We start from the raw sequence: 24849 nt of genomic DNA, 5'->3' as shown, positions 1-24849 counted from the left end.
TAATGGATAATACCAATTGCTATCGGGCTGAACACGGGATAAAAGGTCATTAAAACTTTATGAAATGTGTCTTTGTAATGGTGCCAGTTCAAAAGGCTGGACATATAGGGGATCTCTTTCCTCTTGTGACCAAAGCCAGGGACAGAGAAACTCTCTGATTTCAATATGACAATGCCAGCGGCAAAAGCATCACATCCCAGAGCTCCCCTGAGCCCACATCCTCTACTCTATCGGCGTGCTACCCACACCGGTTGGGCCCGATGATCCAGATTTTGCTGGTTTTTAATTAAGTGGAAGGTCAAATCTCATCGCTCTTGACTTCAGGGAGCTGCTGCTGTCTGCATGGCAGAAGAGCTACACCCAGTCATTAATTTTATGGAGCAGGGACTTTAATTGATTAAAAAGTTAAAGACTATGGGGAATGTGTGGTAAGAGGCACCGGCATTTACTTGCTGTGATGTGGCTGCTAATATTGTCAGACAGCATTCAACCTGAGGAAAGATGTTGATTTTCCTTTATAAATAGACTTTGGGAGTTCTTTTCAACTTTAATATTTCTGCTGCTGAGGAAAACCGATGGATTTGCAAATGACGATTACTCTTTTCTGGTATGAACCTAAAGGTTTACATGATCATCAAAGGTTCATGTGAATTCCTCTATGATCCCCTCAGGTTATATTGAGTTTTATTAACTTTGAGTTTCTGAAAATAGTCAAAATCCAAACTTATAATTTCTAAGATGCATGGGCAGCAGTTATACACTGGTTTTGGTGTTACTATCTCTTGTGCTATTTAAGGTGCTTTTGTTACCAAGTGAGCACCTCAAATCAAAGATATTTCTCGTAACGTATTGCTCACAATGTCCCTTCACGAATATGGATTTTTACTTACATTTCCAATAAACTGATTTTGCCTTTTGGATCATAACTTCTTTAAATCCCCTATTAAAGATTTCTAATCTTTCTCTCTTCTTATCTCTACCATACATTTAAATGTTTATAACACACTGTTACATAGCTGTAAAAAAGTATAATCTACATTTCTACTGTATGCAAATGTATTTATTAACAATCTTTACTTGACACAATCATAACTACTGTGGAAATAATGATTAATAAATGATTGATAAGACAACATAGATATTTGGAATAATGTACAGTGTGATCATATGTCTTTAGTAGTTTTAAATACATTTATAAACAGCTTAAAAAAATCTTTATGTGTTTGAACAGGAATTAAATGCTTTATTTCACTCAAAAATTGTTATAAGCCAATATATATCTTGTATTAATCTAATTGTTACACATTGACTATTTTGAACCCTAAAGTTACAGCAGAAAGGATCTGTACCTGTATGTATTTGTGCCATTTATTTAAATATTCATGTTTATATGTGCATGTGTTTCTATTCATATCCATTTATTTATTCTCTCATTTTTAGCTGAGCACTTTTTCAAAAGACGTTTTTACAATACCCTACAGTAACCCTTATAAACATTTAGTAATTGTGTGTACAGTGTTTATAACTGCTAAATAGGAGGATTAAAATAAAGTGCTACTCACATAGTGATGTTACCAGACACCAACAATAGTTTAGACCTTATTCGGTGACTTTCTACAGCTGCTTATTAGCTATGCAGAATGAGGTATAGTTTCCCTTGTTTCCCGCAGTTATCTATCATTAATGTGAGATGTCACCGTAAGGCCAGGAAGTCAATTAGAATGGATGTATTTCTGACTGCTGCTGTCATTTCTCTGTCTCATGTTCACTGGTGATTGTAGGCAGATACCCAGCTCCACTGTCTCAAATAGGAGAAATCTTCCCTCGGAAGCACTTTGTAAAAACAAACATAGGCATGATGTGAAACTGTGAGCCACTCAAACCCCGGGGGAGGTCTTCTGTGTCAGCTCCTCTTCATGGCTCCCACCCCAACTGGTTCTTTATCAATCCCCCCAACCTCCCAAGAAGCTGAGGTCACTGATTGTAACCTTTTACCCTCTTAGGATTAAAATCAAATATGGAGAATTATATTTGGAATACAACTGGAATATGAAACTGTAATATCTCATGTGACACCAAACATAGCCTGTTCTTCCTCTGATCGAGCTCTTCTCTGGGAGTAAACAAATTCTACGAGCATGCAGTTGACTCTCTGCTCCTTCAGGTTGTTAGACCCACACAAGTCTGACTCAAACTGCAACCAATTTGTTCTTTTTCCACAGGCTTGGAAATACAAGCACGTTTGTTCCATGTGGTCAAACGGGGGGTGGGTTCGGTGGAGTGTTGACAGCCGTCAGGCTTTCTCTCCTCTCCTGTCAGGAGCATCTGTCAACTCTGCCACAGTTCTGTCTAATAAACCAGCTCCGCCGACCGGTAGGGTTTCCTGCCTGAAGGCTCCCTTGCCAAATAACAAAGTAACTTTGAAGAAAGAGAAAAAAGAGAATTCTCAGGCTACGCTGCTTCCCTTTGTGCTATCATCTCTCTATCAGATCCCTGCTTTGTGCTCAATTAGCAAATCTTACAGAGTGCCATTCATTTAGCTCACGGAGTGGCAAAAGTGACCTTGTTCTCATCGCTGTTCTCTCCACAGGGGCAGCGACAAATGAAGCCTTGTTTTTTTAAAGGAGAGCCTAATGAATCTTTGTGGAGGCGCAATCCAAGACAGATAACCCACCAGGATTTCAATTTACCCCAGACAAAAAAATTTGAAAGGCTCAAATAAACGTCGCAGCAAGGGCAGACTTTGTGTAATCCCTCCAGAAGGTATTGATTCAATGGGTGCAGAATGATGCCTATTCATGTCTCCGTCTTTTGTTGTTATCTTTCTGTCTCAGGTGCAAGTGCAACCTGCATGCCAACAGCTGTGTGTTTGACAAGGGGAAGCTGGGCTGTGAGTGCGAACACAACACTACAGGGCCAGACTGCAGCCGCTGTAAGAGGCACTACCACGGAAGAGCCTGGAGTGTGGGCTCCTACCTCCCCATCCCCAAAGGAACTGCAAATATTTGTAAGTATGTCAGTATTTCTACTGTTCAGTAGATATAGACTGGACATGCAGCTAATGTACAAGCGATAGTGTTGATGCTGGTAGCAACACACCGCTGTATTTCCCATCTGATCACAGCAGTCACTGGTATCTGACAAAGGCTGAAACAACATTTCTTTAATTATTTGTTTTAGTTTTGTTTGCCCTTAAGGGATTATTGCACCTCTCATCAGCTCTCTGGCTCTGGGCTGCATCTTTCCCAAATGCAGCTCTGAGCACAGTCTGTGGTTCGGTGGAGCCAGACTGCTAAATATAACCATATAGCCAAGGAGTGCTTCCTTTTGGGTGGCGGACTTAACAATCGTCCCGCTGTGTAAGAAGCCTCACAATTGGCTCTCAGAATGAACAATGTTGCAGTTGTCACGTGAGGCTACCTCTTGCAATCATGCAAATAATGCCATCCTCTCTCAGGAGCAGAGGGGGAAGTGAAGTTCAGCTGTCACAAAGTCTCCTACTGTGTATTCAGACAAACACAAAGCAACATTTTCAGATGCAATGTGGCTGCAGTTAATTGGAAAAACTCAATTAGGTGCAAATTCATGCCAACATTTTAACCAAAACCAGAATCTTTTTTTTTTTTTTACTTTAACGAAGTAGCTAGAGAAACACTTCTCAGGCACCAAGTCCAAACCTTCTTGTTGTTTCCAAAGCTTTCAATGTCATCTCCAGACCTTCCTCAGTGAATGGAGTTGCTCAGCTGTCATGTATTTGCTAGCTGTCATCACATGACCTAAGTATTGATTTTCATTGAACGCTTTGGGAATAATAATGTTGGACCTTGTGTTGAGAAATTTTTTTTTTTTTTTTTCATCAGGTCAAGAGTGAACCTTCAAGTTGTTTTAGCTACTTCATCTTAACACATTCTTGACAATAAGATTGGAATTTTAGAAAAAAACCCTTTCCAGTCACATATTGAGTAAAAGGAACAAAAAGGTCAAATTACCTGTTTTGTTATTTAGCTACAAGGATCTCAGCTCATTCAGTGATAAAGTAACGTGAACACAATCCCTTCTGATACTTTAACACTGAACATAACATTCCTTCTTCAATTCCATGACAAGTGTGCACTAATGCTGGATATTTTTCTGCCTGTTCGCATGCTATCTCTGAGGCAGAAGGTGCTCTTTTGCATTATCCCCATTATAATCTTGGACGGGAGTTGAGTCACATTTATCAAATCCCATGCCTGAGGCAGGGGGCTCATTGCCTCAATAAATCTAATACAGCCACTCAGGGATGTGGTGGTGGACGGCCAGGCGAGGCCAGATGGTGGAAGATCTAGCCCTCTGGTCCTCCTTTCTCACTGATTCAGCCTTGCAGTCAGGAACTCTCATGGCAGCAGTCTGCTGGGACTGACAGCAGGTTTTTCAGATGCTCAGTTTGATTGGCTGACTTGAATTCTCAGACGTGGTGCTCTGATTAGATTTATACAGAGATATGATATTGCTATTGATCCACTGGTTTGGTGTGAGTAAATCTGTGCAGTAACAGTGCCTTTTCTTGCTTTTCTTTGGGCTGTTTGTTCGATGATGATTGGGAGGATTGGCATGAGTATGCGTCTCATGAGTCTGTGGCGGTCTGTGCATGTATGTGCACATAACAGCGTGTGTCTGCCGCTGCGCTCATGCAATGCATTTCAATTGTGGGTGGGGGTTTGTTTGTGGGAACGTTTGCGAACTCTAAGGAGATATTGCTGGATTTACCCTTGCACCTCTCCTGTGTTATGAGTCCCCATGTAATGTGGTGCTCAATGTCAGATTGACAGGCCGTTATTAAAAAATCCAACACTTGGCCGCATCTGCACTGAACCGATGAAACCAAGGTCTAGCCATATCAAAAGCAATATTAGCACTTGTTTGGCAGTGGCATAAAATGCAATAATGTTGCACATGGAAGTGACGTAAGGATATTGGTCCCCCAGGTGTTGAATGAACACAATTTTTGTCTTGAATTATTCTTATTTCTCTCATAAGTAAAGCCCGGGCCTTGTAACATGCCTTTATCCATTATGTGAAGCTCATATTTCCTATGAGGATATTAAACATACAGCCCCTCGTATCAAGACAAATATGCTGAACGTGCAAAATGTAATTATGGTTTAATAGCTTTCATCTGTCATCAAGTCTTCCTCTTTAATCATGAAAGTCATTTATCTCATAGGTAAAAAGAGGGCAAGGTCTATTACATATTCAAATCCCTTCACATGTAGATATATGGACATACGTGACCCTTCGTCTAATAAATTAGAGCCCAAAATGGAGCCCGGTGTTTCTATGGGCCAAAGCTGTTGGCAGCAGAGAGTGAGTGAGAGTGATTCAAATCCAAGCTTCCCTTAAAAAAAAAGGAGGTGTGTAATAAAAATCTGTAAGTTGCCGGCAGAGCAGAAGAGGAATCACTTGGAGAATTATGTTGACAGTCCACTTTGCAGGGAACACAACTCATCTTGTGTTCCAAAGCAGGTTCACAGGTTAAGAGGGGTTAGGGCTGCGAGTTTGATCAGACTGAAGAATGTGTTTTGGCTTCAAAGGGCAATATTGTTTGCCCTCCATTTCTCACACAGAACAGCTATTGGTTGAGAATTGTAGCTTGCTTGGTTTCTTGCAAATTGGAGCTTAAAAATCTGTGCTTTTCCTGCTGCTGCAGTGTTGCACTCTTGCCAACAGTTGCTGTGACAGCCCCCCAAACTGGTAATGAAGTGATGAATGGGGTGCAAACAATATGAAAGGCCCACAGAAACATAATCACAGAAGGACAAAGCGATAAAGCTCATGAAAAGGATCAGAAATTGCACTAATAGTTGGGTAGGATTTGCCTGCTGATGACATTAACATGGTACAAAGATGGTGGATCCACAGCCAGATACTGATAACATATGTGGTTCAGACAAAGGCTGCATCAGTCAGCTCCAGGCCACAGAGAAAGACCTAGTTCACTTCCTGAAAATATGCATATTCATTTTTCTTCAAGCATGCTGTCTTTAATCAACACACAGGTGAGTGTTAGGACAACCATATGTAAAGGTTTTAACATATTTTTGTTACTTTATCACTGTTTTCTACTGGAAATCCCACTAACTAAGACGATTACAATGAACACTAAATTATTTGCAGATTCTGTTTGACTCATTTCACACAGAGATTCAATGTTTCAAGGACGATACAGGAAGATCACTATAATCTACCTTTGAAGAGAAGCCAATAGCAGATAAAGAAAACGAAGTGTTGACAAAATGTTTATTCCAAACACTGAAAACGCTGATTAAAAAAAAAAAAAAAAAGACTTTGTCCATATTTGGAGTTTTGATTCTGTTGACATTTCATCACTGGCAGACCTGTTATTATCATCAGAGGAAGGCGGGTGTTGGACCATGCATTTGTCAGGTTCTCTGGGAAGCCATGGCTGCTGCTAATCAGTGGACACAGCAGAGACCAATTGGATAAGTGTTGGTTGGCTTTAATTATCCAATGAAAAAAAGCTACAAACAAAGATGCTTTCTCTTGTAATTTCACGACTGAAGTTTTCGGAGTAAAATGAAATAGGTCCACACTTTAATGAAACATTGTGTCTTTGCTCTTTCTGCAGGTATTCCCAGCAATCACGGACCAGTGCGTAAGTTGATCACGCTTTTTAAATTGGCATGCTGATGAATGGTTTCCTCCCTCAGTGATGACTAACTCCTGTTTGACTGATGGTGTTGCTGTGAGAAATTGTGCCTGACATTACCATTATCGTTCATCGGTATGTTTTACACAGTGTGTGAAAAAAATGAATCCTAACAAATAATTAATGTAGAATTACATCTTAAAATCCAGTTTTTATGAATGGAAGTGAACCAGTGCATCGTGTGAAAAAACCTTTCTCCAGTGCATTTTTAATAGTGACAATTGTTCCTAGAATATTCTTGAGACAAGACCAAATGTCTATCCAGCTTTGAGAAACAAATTACAGCTATAAAGAATTATACCAAATTTTTCAAGTTTTAGCCAATTATGACAATTCATATATACTTCACATTCCTGCTAACAGTTTTACAAGCCATGTGGTACTGTTTCATATTTTTGGAAATGTTATTGACGTCCGTTTCTAGGAAATAAATAGAAACCATAGGCTGATTTCCATCATTTCCATACAGTATTAAAATCAAGGGGCAGGTAATTTAATATGATTGAACTATGAAAATTCTATGTTGTATTACACACCACACGCAGGTCTTAAGAGGCTTTTTGATTTTCATATTGTAAAGTAATGAATGCAGAGGTGGGAAACCTTCCAACCATCCATTGTCTTAGGGGAGAAAAAACTGTGCAGCATGGTTTGCAAAATGGCCAGCAGTTACTTTGAGTATTGATGTACATGAACTAAAACTTCCTAAAACACTAGCATGGTTTAAGGTTAAATGACTTGCTAGTTCATAACGTACATCATGTTCATAAGTCCTTTATGTTTGGGCCAGTGTATCAGCAGGCACTCCTGAGAATGATTTCTCCCTTCCACACTAGAATATTTGCTCTAAGCGCACAGACAGATATTTGCCCTAAGCCAGAGGAAAAAAAGAAAAAAAATCTTTTATGAAGATGTGGTTCCCACTATGCATCCCCACGCATGCTGATGCCTGAAGGTGACTTCTCATACGGGATAACAAAAGCAGCTACTACATGTACATGTCTCTGCCTTTGTCTTGTGGAAAAATCACTTATTTAAGCTGCATGCACACTATTCTACATTAACCCATTCAGTGCTCCAAACACTGTCCGAATGTTTTCAATAATTCTGAGGCAAATCAGCTCAGATAACAAACCGATTATTGTAAAGAAAAAACAACACAAAAAAAACAAGCATCTATGCATGCTGTCCCTGTGCTTTAACAACATAACAGCATGAATTATATGACTACTCAGTGTAATATATAACCTTTCCCATTTTTACACAGATCGAGCAAATGCCTCATCTCTTGGTGTTGCAAATCGTAACCAAGGTAGGCTTATAGGCTTTGTAACTTCAGCATGACATTAACAACACAAAGAAAGAATTGATTGCTTATTGATTGGCAGTTTGGGGGTGTGGGGGTGGGGGTGTAATGTAGAATATTCAAATTGGCCTATGCGGTAGGTTGTTTTCCCAAAGCCCAGATGCTTTCATCCTGCATGCACACAAACACACGCTGGTCCTTACAAGGTAGCTCTTTTGTTGTGAGAACACTGTAGGGAACGGACCACATGCCTCGTGATCACTGAGTCCACAGCCTCCTAACCTCTTTGATCATGCCCTCTTTTTAATTACCCAGAATGCTCTCTGGGGGTACACCCTTTCTGCCATGTTCACAAGGAAAAAAGGAAAGAGGAGAAGGAGAGGGAAGGAGAGAAGAGGCTCCAGGGGGGGGTTATGTAGATTGATCTCCAGCTATCTCCAGCTAATCCTCAGGCCCAGATATCCTGTGTAGTGAGTGTTAAGTCGCAAAAAATAGGACTTTCAGGGTTTTCCACGATCAAGGGAAGGCGTTTCCCTCTCTTTCCCGGACACATAAAGCTGGAGACGGGATGCAGCGATGAAAATAATCCAATGTTTGCTGCAGTCAGAGGTGAAAAGAAACCAGGTACTGATCAATCTAACCTATACCAGTCGTCTTTTGAGGAAAAATGCAACAGAGAAAAGGAAAATATGAAACAGAGAAAAGTAGCTCTGGAAGCAGATAATGTTTGGAGTGTTTGCCAATTAATTTTCTGTCCATCAACCACAACTAATCAACTCTTTGTTTCCACTTTAGTACCATGGCTGAATAACAATCTTTGAAAATCTCAACCTGGACACGGTCTCATTGTAAATATGACTGCTGGGAAATGCAAACAAAACCACCTTGTGACACCTCTTGATTTGTGACAGTGGAGAAAAAAGTAATCAGTTGCCTCTGGCAGTAACATGTAAAATTTAAGTAAACCTGTGTGCACACCAATAACGATAAATTGAAAGTATATTGAAATTATCTTAAAAACTAGCAGTTTAAAAGAAAAGTGAGATATTTTGTGAAATACCTTTTATTAGCGTTCTTGCCTAGCTTAGCTTAGCATAAAGAATGAAAGCATGAGTGGCATGATGAGCCAAGCAATTAGCAGAAACTCCAGGAAGTTATTGTGCCCTGCCAAAAACACACAACACATACAACCCAGTAAAACCGCAACTTGTTTTCGTATTTGTTCATATACAGATTGAACCATCAAGCTTCAGCGTGTTGATTAGTAATCTTAATTGGTGTTGGAACTCTGGAGAGGCACACTAAACAGTTTCCGTTTTTCAAGTCGTTGTGCTAAGCTAACATTAATTTAACATTTAATCTTCCAATTCTGAGTTGACGAGCAGTTCGGAACACAGGGGTTGTTCGTGAATAAAAAGAAAAATCCTACACTTTCCATCTTTAGATGCAAACATATTCCCTGCCACTGTCAAGTGCTACTATGCAGCTGACAATTTATACTGAACTTCAGAGCTTCGAGTCATGACTAATGATGAAGCCTTCATGTTAATATGATAACAGGAGGCATTGCTGAATGCAGGTTTCAGTTTACCCTGACATCATGGCAAAAGGTATTGATCCAATGTAATTGAAGCAACACTATTCTGTCTCAGAGCATATAATTAGCAGATCCTGTATCTGAAAACTGTCTCCATTTATACTTAATTGCACTGGTGAATCTATAGTTATAAAGGCCCTTTAAAAATATGAAATAAATCACTATAAACATGATTTTTTTTTCCCTGTTTGTAATTAAATGAAGGTACTGCTGTCACTGTATGGTCTTTCCTGTAAAAAGTATTAAATTCTAAAAGATACTTTGTGACTGCAAAACAAATGAGTGATTTAGGTAATATGAGATCTGTAAATATAAACAGACATATTTAAAAAAAAATTGGACATTCGATAGGCTCTTTTATCCACCTCATAAAATCCAGATCTTCCACAAAAAGGAGAGACAGGAGCTATAGTACAGGACATCGATTTGTGACTTTCAGCTTGTTATCACGCTGGGATTTTCTGTATCTCAGAGACTTCTGTTGCAGAGTATCTGAGGACATCAAGAGACATCAGAGTATGTGAGGACATCCTCTCATCTGAGATGAGAGGATTAGAGAACTGCCTGAGTATGTTTAGGACATAAACAGACTGTTAGATCCTCTACAAAAGTCACAATAGAAGGAGCAGTATATCCAATATTCCAGAAACATGAAACTGACACAATAATTGTTGTGGTACAGTATTTCAAGACAAAATTAAGTTTTTAAAAAACAAAGGTTAAAAAAAAACAATTGCATCACACTTCAAGTCACACAAGCAGCAGTGAAATTTAATTCAGTTCTTTGTCTTCACTGTCTATCACTGTTATACTGTTGCTGTGGTGAATTTTCTCCATGTTGCTTCGTGCAACACCAAGGCCCAGGGATGGATCTGTCATAACAGTTATACTGCTAAATGTCACACATCTGACAGAGGTGTGAGGTGCACATATGTTTCAGAGAGAGTAAGCTACTGCTTAGCCAGGACTCGAATTGCTGTGTTCTCACATGCAGCCAGCACAATTTCTACAGTCTTTGATGTCCTACAGGGGCAAGGTTGTTGACATCCCAATATAAGATGAAGTTGTGTGTGGAAAATCATTCAAAATATGATGATATGCATGATCTTGTATTTTGTTATTATATATTACTAAAGGGACATCCCACCGACAAGCTTAGTTCAGTGTACTATTCAGCCTGCAAAACAGTTGTATAATGTTTTCTGTGTCTCTGCAGGGACCTCTTCCAAAGTCTGGAATAATAACCCCTAATGATGTCATCAAGGTCATTTATATTTTTAGCAGAAAGCCTTTGTTACAAACTGGAGACATCGATTTAAAAAAAAAAACATGGGTATTTTTCACAAGGAGTGTCAAACAAAATACACTAATAGCATTATTTGCATTATGGGAAATGTAGTATCCAGCGTTTTGGTGGCTTGACCTATATTTAGCACCAAATGTAAGGATACTTCAGGCTCTGTTGTTTTAATTTTGATGATTAGTTTTCAGATCCATCCATGGTAAGTCCTCAATCAATTTTATGGTAGTGCAATACTAAATTATCAGACAGTCTTTATGACTCCATAAACTGTATATCTGATAATAATGAAATTTTATATTTTACCGTTGTAATTAGATGAAAAGGTATACATTTAAATTAGCTATGCTGATAATTGCAAGTATTTGAAGTATAAATGCATAATATTATAGAGCATATATCACAAAGTTTTACAGACATGTTCACTTCATCCATAAAAGATAGCAATTAACGATACCAATTGATAAACTTTTTATTATGTCTCACATGCCCAATCCCTATGTGAGAGTTTTTCTGAGTGACAGAGAATAATTGATTTATTTTACACTGTATTTTGCCATGGCAGCAGACTGTGTGGCTCCACTAAGACACCCCAGGCTTAAGCCTCTGCATAAGCAAACTAATTGGGCTACAGATGCTTTTAGAAAGACAGTGGTCCTGAGGGTCTGCTGGAGGACACAGATTATCCCTCAGCCACAGGCACAAATTTAATGTGTAGACTAGACAATGGAGACTCAGTTGATCCCATGGAAATGATTACCAAAACACACAGCGCAGGTGTTTTCCATTAGCTGTAAAATAAGAAAAACCTGATTTTTTTGGGGTGTAGCCAGGAGGCCATTAATGTTTGACCCACTGAGGACAGAGCAGCAGTGATTCAAGAGTCTGTTTACATGAACAAAAAGTTTCAGTACAGACACTTTTCCACTGGTAAAGTGGACATTTTGTTGGGTATGAGACAGCTGAGACATTTCAGCTGGGATTAAGTGGGGTCCAAAAGTCAGAGACCCCTTTGTTTATTTGTCAGCAGGATTATGCAAAAAGTACTTAGCCGATTTGCACCAAATTTGATGGCGGGATGGGGCATGGGCCAGGGATGAATCCATCAAATTCTGGGACAGATCTGGATAATTTGTTGTGAATTTAAAAAAAATTTCTATGAAGTCTGGTGTGTTGTTTGACAAAGAAGGTCTGTGCTGGCTGAGTACTCTTCTAGTTAAATCGTGCAATCACCGTTTTTTTAGGGAGCAGCAGAAACAAGCTTAAGAAGATTAAGAGGAGGAGCTATTTGTAAGTTTTGCTTTTGCTACATGGCCAACATTAGCATCAACAGCTGTTTACTTACAGGTCTAGTTGAAACGTTGTAAGTTCAGCATCAAACTTCATTCCTTTACTCTCCAAGCAGTGGAAAACAACCCTCTTGTTTTGCATCAATTTCTATCACTTCTTTTCTTGTACTGATGTCAGTATGCTAACCATCTAGCCCCGGCCCAGTTGGTGTGTCTTGTCACTTTCCGATACCGAGTCAATGTAGTGTCTTGTCTGCTCTGAAGAACTTGCCCTGCCCACTGCCCATTGGGCGTATTATAACCTCTTATCTTGTAAACGCTGAAACTCTTGCCAAGATGGGTAAGGAAACAGCTGTTACTGCTAACGCTGGCTATGTAGCAGTAGCAAAACTTTAAAATAGTTCCTTTAAGCTGATATGGTAAACAGTTGTTTATTTACACATCCAACAGTTATGGAGCAACATTAGCATTTATTTGTAGTCGTGTGTCTGGCCACCTGGCAAAGTGCAACGTTCCCTCTCCTTCTAGCTTGTTTTTAGTCTCTAATATCTCCTGAGCAGCCGAATGCTGCACTGCATTCACCAGCTAGTTGCTAATTTTGTCTGTCTCCTGTTTGGTGCTGAGCAGGTAGTGTAAAGTGGGTTTTTAAAGCTTTCCTGCTGCTGCCTCCTGCTGTTGCTGAAAATAACACCATGAGACCGTCAAAAGTGAAACAAACAGTCACAAAACTAAAGCGAAGAGCTGAAAGATGCGATAATGCTCCATAGTGCTGAGGGTAGTTGTAGAGGTTCACTTCATAATCCATTTTATGATGAAAATATTATTATTTATTATTTATTATATAAAATATTCATTTTAAGTATTACATTCTTACTGTACATCAAAAACATGTACACAAAATGTTGTGCTTTTCTGTAAACCCTCAAAATATCAGTACAGTACAGTGATCATGGCAGGGAGGGAATGATAGGAGTTGACTTTTTCAGTAACGGCTGATACCAGCTTCTTAAACATCCAATAATAATAGTCATTCTAATCCAACCCCTTTTACATCTGCAATACTGCCTCTCATTATGAAAATTACCAAAAATCTGTTCCTTATGCTCAAATACATCTGCACCATAATTATTTTTCTTGTTTGGTATTGATTTGCCCTTTAAAGGAAAAAGGATGTAAACAAACAGCTTATTCATGATATAATTTGCATATCAGAGTCTGTTGTGTGAGTGTCTGTGTGCGTTTGTGTGTGTGTGTGTGTGTGTGTGTGTGTGTGTGTGTGTGTGTGTGTGTGTGTGTGTGTTTCAGCTAAATATAAACATCACAATATCATATTCCCTGCATCGATTCAAGGAAGTTTCGTGGCAGAAAATTTTTAATCTATCTTAAACATCAGTGGTAAATGTCAGGTTTCGATGTCAGTCTCTGAATCAAAGAGAAGTGGCTTCTTGTCAGTCTCATTATTTTGCACCAGTGTTCAACAATCATACAGGGAGAAATCTATCATGCAACACAGCCACAGCCACAGCTGCATTTTAAGTGAGGAGTTTGAATGATTGTGATATTTTATCTATATTTTAAGTACTATCATTATTGATCTTTCCATAAACACATAAGAATAGTTGAACACAACAAAGCTATCACACCAAATCTTCTCAGGCTGGTCAAAAAGTAAAGAGGCGTAGAAAGCGGATCCACCAAAAGAGTAAATTACAGTACGAAACTAAATTATTGAAAATCCCAAAATGATGATAGAAAACCCTGGTGGAATTTCCATTTAAAGCTTCAGTGGTGTCTGTGTGAAGTGGGTGGGAATATTATGAAGTTAAATGTAATACCAACGCGTTTTTAATCAGTTTTGGCAGCAGCGATGATTATTTGTTGAGTTTATTCTGATGCATGAGCCACATTACTGAAAACCAAGAATGTGATTACTATTTATGCAGGGAGAGATATCCAATTACACTGAAATCTCTTGGCAAATATTACCTCTTCCAGGATTTCACCTCTGCCAGCAGAGAGGCTTCCTGGGATAATTGAGTCGTGAGTTTTTGTCTGGAAATGTGAATATTAGCTTATGTAGTCTTAATCAGTCTATATCAAAACAAAGAAATGTTCAGTGGACACCAGAACAATGCAGTCCTGGATATTACATCCATTTCTTCTGACAGAGTTCTATTGTTTGTCATAATGTTAACCGCAGAGAAGAAAATAACAGCAGTTGTTGAATTACCTGGAAATGCTTATTTGAATATCAAAGCGTCGGTGTGGTGGAGCCAGGTATCCGTCCCATGTCTTCTCCTCTTTCTGTTCTTTGAGTGTCATTGTGCCAGAGGGAAACAGCATTTTATTCTACTGTCCTGCACTGAGGGGCTGTTTCATAATACTCTGGCATCCTTTGATTCACTAATCATTAATTTCACCTCATCACTGCCATGGTTTGTTTGCTCTTTTGTTTTGCCAGGATTATTTGCTCTGAAATCCCTTCAGTGCTCCTAAAAATATCCATAAATCCATAAAATGTCTGTCTGTTTTCTTTTGTCATAAACAATCATTCATGGAAAGGGTTTTCACGGGCTGCGAGCTGCATGTTGGTATTCATACAGTATGTGTCCCGGTTATTTGTCTCCTCTTCCTCTCTGCACTTGTTCGCAAAAGTCCTTGGCTTCACCCTCCCTAATGTGTCAGCTGTGCTCTAAGGACACAGAGCGATGCAGACAGGACAAGAAGAGGCAGCTTGTGCCCTGTGAACCTGCCCGTTGATGTTCTCTGCCGCCCTATCACTGAGTGATCTATTAATCACCCCCTCCTGTCTCCCCTGCCCTCTTTGCTTTGTCTCTGCAGCTCGAGTGTGTGACAACGCGATGCAACGCTGTCAGAACGGTGGCACGTGCCACCACCATCAGCGGTGCCATTGTTCCCCTGGCTTCACGGGCGTCCTGTGCGAGAGAGCTCGCTGCCAGGGCCCCGGGGAGTGTGATGACCAATTGTCTGGACGGGCCTCCTTCCATCATCCCCCCATCGGCTGCCAGCTCGCCCTCACCCTCGTAGTGCTCCCGCTGCTGATTGTTTCCCTTTGCTGAGAGACCTGAACAGCCTCCCATCCTCAACCAAACCCTTAGACCACACATGATGAGACTGAATTCTCAACCTTAAGGACATGAAGGACAAAGGGCATGGATAATTTGCTCAGTATACAATATAAGCAACTCTTTTGTATATCCAAGGCCACAGTGGTGGGTGACAGAGTTACGAACAGGTTGTGCACTGATCTGTTATACTGAATGATAGAGGGATTTGTGAAAGGCTTGGTGAAGTCACTGCTGTCCTATAATGTCACAGAGGAAACGGTTGGAGCCCTCACTTTGTGATTATGTCATTGGCTGATACTTCATAAAAGGCAGACTGGAGACTCAGATAGAGCTACCCCACACTCTGAGAGCAAACTGTACAAAACTAGACACATGATTTCTAAGTTATCATCTGAAGTTATGAAAAAATAATAATGTGGACGGGGACATCTTAGAACATCTTGCCTCACTGCCTCCTTCCTTACTTGTTACCTTCTTCTTGTTCTTCTTCTCTCCTCTCCTCTCTCCCCTTCCCTCACTCGTCCCTTCCCCCGGTCCTCACTGTCTCCTTCCTGTGCTTTGGTGACTCTGGTGATTTTCCTTTGCTGAAGGGTGTCTGTTGTTTTGCCAAATGCTGCACATGTATTATTATCAAGCCCTTTGACAAGTACCAATCTAGTACTTTTTTTTTCTTTCTCAGAGGCTTTGTAGTCACGCTTGAGCTCACCTGTACGGGAAAAAAAAGTTGTAACATACTGTAACTGTATTTAATTTTTGTATAAAAACAGATATTTTCATGACTACGCAAAACAAAAAGATGTATTACTTGTTTTCTATTGCTGCCGACCTGTCCTAGATGTGGACTATGAGTGCGTAAGGAGTTTGGTTGTATTATTTCTTTGCTTGTGTGGCACATGGTTCTCTTCATTTGAGAGCTGCTGTCAAAACTATGTTTACATACACACCTACACAATACACTTCCACCAAAGGGAAAAAGAAAAACATGTCTTTGTCTTGTTGTTGAAAAGTAGAAATTTTATTAAGTAGTTACATGACATTTGAGACATGTGAAACAGTGTATTGTTTGTAGATAGGTATAAGCCAATGACAATAGCTGAATGTCATTTCAAAAGATTTATGAAAGCTATCAATGCCAATCTTTGACCAACTCACTGAAGCAACAGTTGCTGGTAACAATATATCAGTCAACAAATAACTTCCTGGTGCGATGACTAAGGTTGTTTGTTTTTTTTTTCTAATGTGCTGTAACACCATCCTTCTTGTGCTCATGAAACGTGGGAGAAACCAGAAGAATCTCAAGCCAAAATCCCATCAGCTTTATGTAAATTTAACAAGAAGAAGACTTGGAAAAAAAGGAGATTGCGCGGCTGTCGCAGAGGTTGTCCAGCTCAAATCTGTAATCAGATCTAATCCCTGAATCAAATGGGAAGAGGGGAAGGTTTTCTGAGCTGGTACGGTTGAAAGCCTGCATCCTGCTGCGGGAGCCTCAGCGAAGCGACACATTCGGGAAATGAGCTTTAATTCATGGAGGGTCAATGAATAGAAATGAAGTCGCATCCCACTGGGTGACATATTGAGCACTGAGACCAATTTCATTTGAGAGATTAATTTTCCTCCCGAGGTTGTCATGAAACACCTAATTGTGTTAGAGTCTACTGTAAGTGCCTCTCATTAAACGACACTGTCAATGAAAAAAGTAGCGAATGGCTTTTTTGAGAGAGACGATTGCCTTGCAAAGCAACTTTTGGAAACTGAGAGGAGGTATTTGAAACGGGTTAATACACTGTGCATGATAATTGGACAGGAATGGATGTTAGTTATTCAGAAAATAATACATTTTTGGAAGAAAAAAACAAAAGCTCATGGTCAACATAAATCTGCTGGAGAAAACACAAAAACACAAATATGGTTGTCAATTAATTTCAATTAGAAAATAAATCAACAACATCACTAAATCCTTGAAAACTTCCATTCATTAAGCTTCTCCACCAAATGGTAATTGTCTAATGAAACTTAGCGATCATAACTGGGTACAGCAGCACTGTCAAGCAATGGATTTCAGGTTGAAGTTGTGTTTATGAATCAAAAACCAAAAGCACTGAACAAGTCTGAGGAATTCAGTGTCCATCTAATTCGCTTATTATAACTAAGCATTACTTTCAAAGCCAAGGAACATTTCGTACTTAAGCTCAATTCACAATAACACATTCACTGTAGAATTTCCACTCGCTACTGAGTAAACCCAGTCCGGGATGCTATCACAGTTTAGGGCAACGTTTAGTGGCTCTCGATTGTGTGGGGGGAAGTCTATGCGCCAGCAACCCACAATAGTTAGGTTCACCAAAAACAGACCATAGTCATTCTTCTGTCTTGTAATGTGTAGAGTGAAACATACTGTTTAAAAATACCACCAATAAAGCTTGTGACCTCTGTCTTGCTTGTCCAAGTACATAGCTAATAAGTATAAAAGCAAATCAGCTAAACCGGGTTAGGCTAGTGCTACACTGCAATACTGTTTCTTTATTTTCATGTTTCATTTTCATCTTTTGGCATATTATAATGTAACCATCAATATAATATAATATTAATATGTATTATATATTCATATATTATATATTTCAAGTGTATATTTGAGACTCTTCTGCTAGGTCCTTGACAGAAGAAAAGTCAGCCAGAAACAGCGCTTTTGATCAGCTAATGTATCTAACCTTAGCTTAAATAGCTTGCTAGCTAAGCTGTTTTTTCAGTTTTTATTACAGTTTGTACCACCGTCTGTGATTTAATAGTTTTGTTCAAGGTTGAGCTTTCTCTGAACTTGCTCTGCAGAATGTGAAGTGGCACACTTGAGACTGTTTGTGGTGACAGTTGGACTAAAACAAATTTTAGAGCAGAGTTTTAGGGCCCTTGTGTGTGTGTGTGTGTGTGTGTGTGTGTGTGTGCGCACATGCGTGCGCGTGCATGTAAAGACAATTACCTTTACGACATGTTAGTGCAATAAAACTGGTATTTTATGACACTTGCTCCTGGCTTTGGGCTGTATTTAGCCATCAGCAAAAAAAAAGTTTTAAGGTTAAATCCAAGTCTTTTGCACTTAAATGCAGATTATGGCACAAGGGGCTGATGAACAACTCGATGGAGACCATTGCTCTGCCTCAAGAGCAGGTGCAACACACAGCCAACATTGACATTCTTAGCAACGGAGGGAAAATGAGCACCATAATTCCTCTACATGGCCTGCTAACAGTGGGAATATGAGCATGGTAATAAACTTGCCTTTTATTGACACCAGAATAAGAGACAGAAAAAGCAAAGCTAGCAACTATATACACATTGGTATTGAACACTTGCATGAATGCATTTTCCAATATATAAATAGCTAAAAACTACTGATATTTAAACCTAAACATGGCAGCAGTGGAACATTTTATGAAAACGACTCTTTTTTGGGGTTTTTTTTTAATTTTTATTCAGTGCACAAAGACCTGAGGATTTTGTTCTCTAGTTATGTTCCCTGCTGTTCTGTGTTGCAGCAACTCCTTGTCCTTCCCCCTTTCACTTCTAAGACTCAGGAGGGGGTATTAGGAGGACATTTTTAGACATGAGCAGTCCTTGTGTTCTGCCACAGTCAGCACTGGTGGCACCAACAGAAAGTTACATAAGACAAGGGGTATTCAGTATCTGGGAAAGAAATGGCTCAGCAACATGACTGGAGCACTCAGCTTATTAGAAATCCAATATCCATATTCAGCTCATCAATAGACACTCTTTGAAATGCCCAGCGGTAGAACTCAAAGCACAACTCTGTGGTGTTCAGGGACAGAAAGCTAAACTTTTCTGTCAGTCAGTGTTGTGAGTAATACTACAGCAGTGCATATATGATGAGCGTTGCTATATAGAATCCCCAGGCTTCGCTTTTTTTTCCTTTTTTTTTTTTTTTTACCATTTGAATATCAATAATTCTTATGCTAAAAATGAGAATATGAAGGTTCACATTTCTTCCCCTGGCTGTTTTCAAATCAAAGGTTATAAAGAAAATACATATACCTTCTATTTAAATCATGAATTTCATGGATGTTTTGAACAATGATTTACAGCTAAGGATCTAAAGTTGGAGGTTGCAGGTCCTTATACTTTTCACATGTACAATTTAGCTATAAGTTTTCTGGCTCAACTGTCACTGTGTAAGAGAAAAAACTAAAGAAATAAAACTACAAGTGTGGCTCCATATGGAGAGTTGCAGTTTGCAAAAAGACCTTTTCCTTTGAGCAGCAGCAGTATTCTCAGAGTGAAAGCTGCCTGGTGCTTGACAGTGGAAGTTATTTTATTTATTTATTTGCGTGTCAGTTTGGTGTTTTTGTTTGTTTGTTTGTTTGTTCAGAAAGTTTCCTTGCAAGAGATATCCACCATTTGAAGACAAAGTTACACCTAGTCCTTGCTGCACCGAGTTAAAACTAATTTCTGTTAAGTCAGTTAGAAAACAATGGGACAGATTTTTAAATGTTGAATTGAATTTAATCATCATCTTATTCCAAATACAGCATCAACACTATTTTTCAACAAAAAGATCAAATTAAAATTTACAAGGACATGAAGAGAAATATTGGCATCACTGCTGCTTTTGAGAGAGAAGCAAGAATTGTGATTCACTTTTTTAAAATAGATGTGTATTCAATAAGAGTTCTTTGGACCAGTAAAAAAAGAGGTTGACAACATATAAGAAGAACACATGCGTCTAAAAGTGCACCTCATGTGCTTTTATGTGTATTTATGTAGCAACACATCAGGAATGGCACTTATGGAGGGGTGGGAGCAGCACGCCATCTGTGGCTTTATCAAACTCCTATTCACATCCCTGACATCGCAAGGACAGCTGGTGGGTGGTTCGCTGGCTTGGCGCACATAGCCAGAGTACACTAGAATCAATAGACAGAACAAAGAGGAAGTTAAGCTGCCTCTGCTGGAACATGATGGAAATACCTTTGTCCCTGCTGCTCTTTCAGAGTTCTTGGAACTGACTTAACAGGAAGCAAACTTTCCACTCTGCCCTAAGCCATTAGCTGAAGAAACATGAAAAAGGCTCCTATTGAAATCACAATCACAAGGCACAAGTCACCTATGCCATCTGTGACTATCCTTATACTGCTGAGGACTCCCACTGTAAACTTTTGTGGGATACGATGGAGTCTAGGCGAGTGTCAGTTATTGGGCGAAAAAAAACGGAATTAAAAATATACATTCAAAATTCAGAGGCAGCTTTAAGCAGGACAGTTTAGATTCTGGCACTAAACGAAAGCTCTAAAAAAAAAAAAAAAAAAAAAAAAGGCTATAGGGTTCCAACAACAGTCAGAGCTCCTCAGCTCCTGCATTTCAATGTGGTGGAGCACCTGGGCGATGCACTGTCAGCAGGATCTGTGTTCCAGCTAAAAAAAAAAAAAAAAAACAGAAATTCTTTTTCTTTTTTCCCCTTTAATCATCTGAACCACTGCTGTGTGCAAAATCTGATAATATAATGTAATGTCTTGTATGGTAACAACACCACTTTCAACTTTTAAATCAAGCAGTTTAAAGCAAAACTTTTTTTTGTCCCCAAAATCAGCAGCACCAACTTTTCTAGGTAAATAATTCATTTTTTATTGAGATCAAAGTTTCATGGGTTCTGTGCCAAACATTTGAGAAGCATGGACAAACAGCTTTTGTTCTAGCAGGAGGTGATTGGCTGATTAGCATCAGGTGTGGATTACCGCACAGACCAACTCCCACACTACACTCACTCGGCAGTTTGTTGTGTACAAATAGCAAAAACTAATGCTGTCTAACACAAAAGTCTTGTTCAGTTCAGTTGTTCAGTTTTTATTGAAACTATTTTAGAGAGGTGCTGATTCAACTGTATGGTCATATTGGAGGATGCAGTGTGTGAGAAATAATAGAAAGAGCTTAAGTATCGCTGTGTCTATATTAATCAGGATTTTGACAAAGATACTAAAAAAGCAGAAACACATTAACCTTTTATTTTCAAAATGAATTTATATTTTGGAAGAGGTTTTACAGAATCACTGCAGTTGATTGTGGGGATTTGCTTCCCCTTTCTGTGTTAATTGTTTTATGTCAAAAAGCAACTCTGTACTGGAAGATACCATTTAGTGTGCTCACTTAACCCAACACAGAGTGTATGCTACAGGCCATTAGATTATTAAATTAAATAATCATATGACAGCTGAGGTTAAGTACTTTGCTGGAAACGTAGTGCAGGCCAACCTTATACTTATACATATACATATACACATTGCGTATATATACAGTGTGCAGACAAGCGGGGATGAGCTGTCAAGCCAATTCCAAGCACAGCGCTGTGTAGTGCATGTCTGCCACATGATGATGTACAAGTTACACTGGAGATCCACATCATAAATCTCCCAATGCGGAATATAACCAATGAGAAAAATATAGTTGTGTTGCAAATTCACTGATACATTATGAATATATGGGGAGTAATACATTATTGATTGGTGTTGAGTTATATGGTGCATAACACATGGAGGCAGATGAGCGCTGTTTGGCAAAGGCTCAGTTTTTCTTTTCTCCTATAGGCTCCAAAGGCTGCATGCACACGCACACACACACACACACACACACACAAACACACACACACACACACACACACACACACACACACACACACAAACAAACAAACAAACAAACACATAAATCATCATTCAGCACACACACATACAAAATGACCACTTGTAGCGTTTGACATTAGACAGCTCCACTTGATTAGCAGGAGCTCTCCGTATAAAGCTCCATTATCTCAAACGGCCATCCTGATAATGATCTTAAGCAGTGCGACAGGCAATTAGGATTGGAGTGTTCAGAAACTGGGCCTGTACATCAAAGCTTTGAATGAGGGGACCGTATGAGTCCACAAAAACCAAATGGGCTGGAATAGTGTGTCACTGGCTAAATAGTCTTAACGTCCAAACACTATTTATGAGTGCACCTTTAATCATTATAATCTCTTGGAGCCGTCACGGCAGGTCAGGAGGACTCGATAGCCCTTTCTTTTTTTTTTTTAAAGACTGAACATGCTTTGATGTAGCCTGAAAGATATTCTCAAGTTAAATGGACAGCGTTGCATTTCAGAAGAGGGATACCGAGGCTCTCGGCTTGCAGATAAAGCAGACATTTACTGGGGCCTAAAGGAATGAATGTTTTATCTACAATTCAAGAGCGTTGCTCGCCTTCTTTTGAAATCCATTTCTAAGATTGATAGCCAAAGAGCGGCAAATAGTATGATGAAAGCTATCAGCCACTTCTTGAACACATGTCTGAGCAGAGGACTAAGACAATAGATAGATAGTAAAACAGATCATCCAATTCCACCTCTCCCCCGTGCTGCGTTCAGTTGAGATGTATGGACTGAGTTGACCATCAGAAGAAATAAAAATGAACTGCAACAGTGTTTAGGTATGACGTAAGGTTCAAACAAAGTCACAGGAAGGTTGGTTACTTCACCCTTCACGTTCACTCAAAACATATTTTCTCACCTACCTCTAATGTCTAGCCATGCAGAAAGTTCAGATTTTCTTTGCTCTGGTTAAAGTAAATTGATCTTTTCAACTTATAATCAAGTATAATCAAGACAAAATTTCATGCTTTGATGCTCAGAGCATAAAAAAAAAGATTTAAAAAAACAAAGATTCAACAGCAACATCTCTCTCCAGAAACAGTGACCCTGTTACTCCCTGTTAGTTTTTTCGATTAAATCTATTCACAGTGAGGTCTGGGAGTTATCCAGGGTAAATAATAACTCAAAACGATTGTGACCACCCGTCTCACGTACAGTGGTAAAACAACTGAAATACACTAATGTGATGTTTGTGTTGTCTGTTTTCAGTTGTTTACACGCCTAGAAATTGTAGCATGTATTTGCATGCAACCCCAGCTAAACTTCAGTGACAGCTGAGGCATGATGTCAGCAGCCTAGTGCTTACAGTACACTGCCGAGGACTTCATAAATATAACAAGCGGCTGCCGATGTGTCCACTCACTTGTCCATACTGATATTAAGTGCTCCATGTGGGTAATCTGAATTTGTGGTATAGCTTTTTCTGAACAGTTATGATTTGCGCCATATACATTTCACTGTGAGGACAGATACGCAGCCTGTGTTGGACAGGTTTGCACAGCGCCTCCCCCGCTTTGATTTCCTGTCTTTGGGTTCCTCTCAGCTTCTATCCACGCACCTGTAACTCATTTGGCTCATGCCTTGTAGTACTTAAGGGTCTGTGTTTTACCTCAATACCCTGTTGAAGGCTTTCACCTGAAACACGTTGGTTAATTTTTTTTTTTTTTTCCCATTTGTTTGCAATTGCTAAGGCCCTGAACATCAAAGAGCACCTTTGTTCAATGAAAGTAATTTAGGGGGGGAAAAAAAACAGCTTCTCCTGTTTGGCAAAGCAAAGACATACTCCAGTTTTTTCCATTTTTCTTTTCTTTCAAAAGGTCTGTGGTTAACTTTTAAAAAAATATGAAAGTCATAACACAATCACCACAAAGCTTTGTGAACACCTTGGGCTCCAAGTTTAACCAACAACAGTGATGCCTTTTTCTGTGGTTTTTGTCTTCACCACAACACTTTTAAAATATCGTATCTCATTAAATCTCTGTGAAGTCTATTTAAAGAAATGTGATGAAAATGAAAACTGGATGTGTTACTTTCTCTGTGCTTTGTGCAGTTTCTTTGACAACATGAGATGGATTGGCATAATGTAAACTTTCTTTGATAGGATTATCTCACGTAGAATAAGCTACCACAGTGATCAGTATTAATGTATTTAAAAGAGAGCGGGACTGGGAATAGCAGGTTTTCTGCTCATCAGTGTAACAGCTGTTAAAGACTTATAGAATCGGGTTCATGCAGAAATGTCTGAGACAGATATCTTTAAAACTGGAGACTGTTCGCATGGCTTGATACCAGCAGATATTATGTTTTGAAATTTGGTAGAAACAACCCTTTGATTTCATTACCAGCATCAACTGTGATTCTTCAGACCGGGGAAACTTTTTCCATTCTTCCCTTACAGACTGTTGATGATTATATAGTCACTGTAACTTTTAGTTCCTCGCCATCATGAGTGCAACACGGCATGATCCCCCTCCGCTGTAGCCCGTCCACTTCAACATTTGACGAGCTGTTTGTTTTCAGATTCTGCACCATCGTCGTCCTGAGCTGTTGTTTGCATGTGGGCATTTTGTTTGCTCGAATGATTCTTGCCACTCATTCTCTCGTCTCTCACAATAAGATGTTTTTGTGCCCACAAGACTGCTGCTGACTGCATGTGTTTTGTTTATTCCTTTATTATTGGTAAACTGTGGTGAGTGAAAGTTGTAGGAGATCTAGTGTGGAAATAAATTGAAAACAAGCTCTCGCATCACTTACTTTATACTGATGGCGTACTCAGTGCATTCTTTACTTCTGTGTCGAACCAGATAGGTGCTGTTTCCTCGGTCCAGGAGCTCCACCTCAGCCTGGTATCTCTCCATGGGCCCTGCAAACCTG

General features: G+C 39.4%; 2 protein-coding genes across 4 annotated transcripts in view; one reads left to right on the top strand and one right to left on the bottom strand.

The window, feature by feature from the left end:
• The window catches only part of LOC111655866 (netrin-G1-like), a 56999-nt gene extending 39277 nt beyond the window's left edge, over positions 1 to 17722 (top strand). The window contains exons 3-6 of one of the 2 annotated variants that reach the window (XM_023407402.2): positions 2835 to 3007; positions 6629 to 6655; positions 7977 to 8021; positions 15043 to 17722. In XM_023407402.2, coding sequence (XP_023263170.1) covers positions 2835 to 3007; positions 6629 to 6655; positions 7977 to 8021; positions 15043 to 15281 — 484 coding nt within the window. In that variant the 3' untranslated portion in view covers positions 15282 to 17722. The remainder of the gene's footprint in view (positions 1 to 2834; positions 3008 to 6628; positions 6656 to 7976; positions 8022 to 15042) is intronic. The other variant, XM_023407403.2, reaches the window with a different exon arrangement.
• Positions 17723 to 20757: 3035 nt separating this feature from the next.
• The window catches only part of LOC111655888 (guanine nucleotide exchange factor VAV3-like), a 37171-nt gene continuing 33079 nt past the window's right edge, over positions 20758 to 24849 (bottom strand). For both annotated transcript variants that reach the window (XM_087174277.1, XM_023407426.2), the window contains exon 23: positions 20758 to 24846. In XM_087174277.1, coding sequence (XP_087030403.1) covers positions 24726 to 24846 — 121 coding nt within the window. In that variant the 3' untranslated portion in view covers positions 20758 to 24725. The remainder of the gene's footprint in view (positions 24847 to 24849) is intronic.

This window comes from Seriola lalandi, unplaced genomic scaffold (assembly GCF_002814215.2).
Source record: "Seriola lalandi dorsalis isolate HSWRI2012SDOR001 ecotype SW California unplaced genomic scaffold, Sedor1 jcf7180002054334, whole genome shotgun sequence".
NCBI lineage: Eukaryota > Metazoa > Chordata > Actinopteri > Carangiformes > Carangidae > Seriola > Seriola lalandi.
This window is presented reverse-complemented; position numbering and strand designations above follow the sequence as displayed.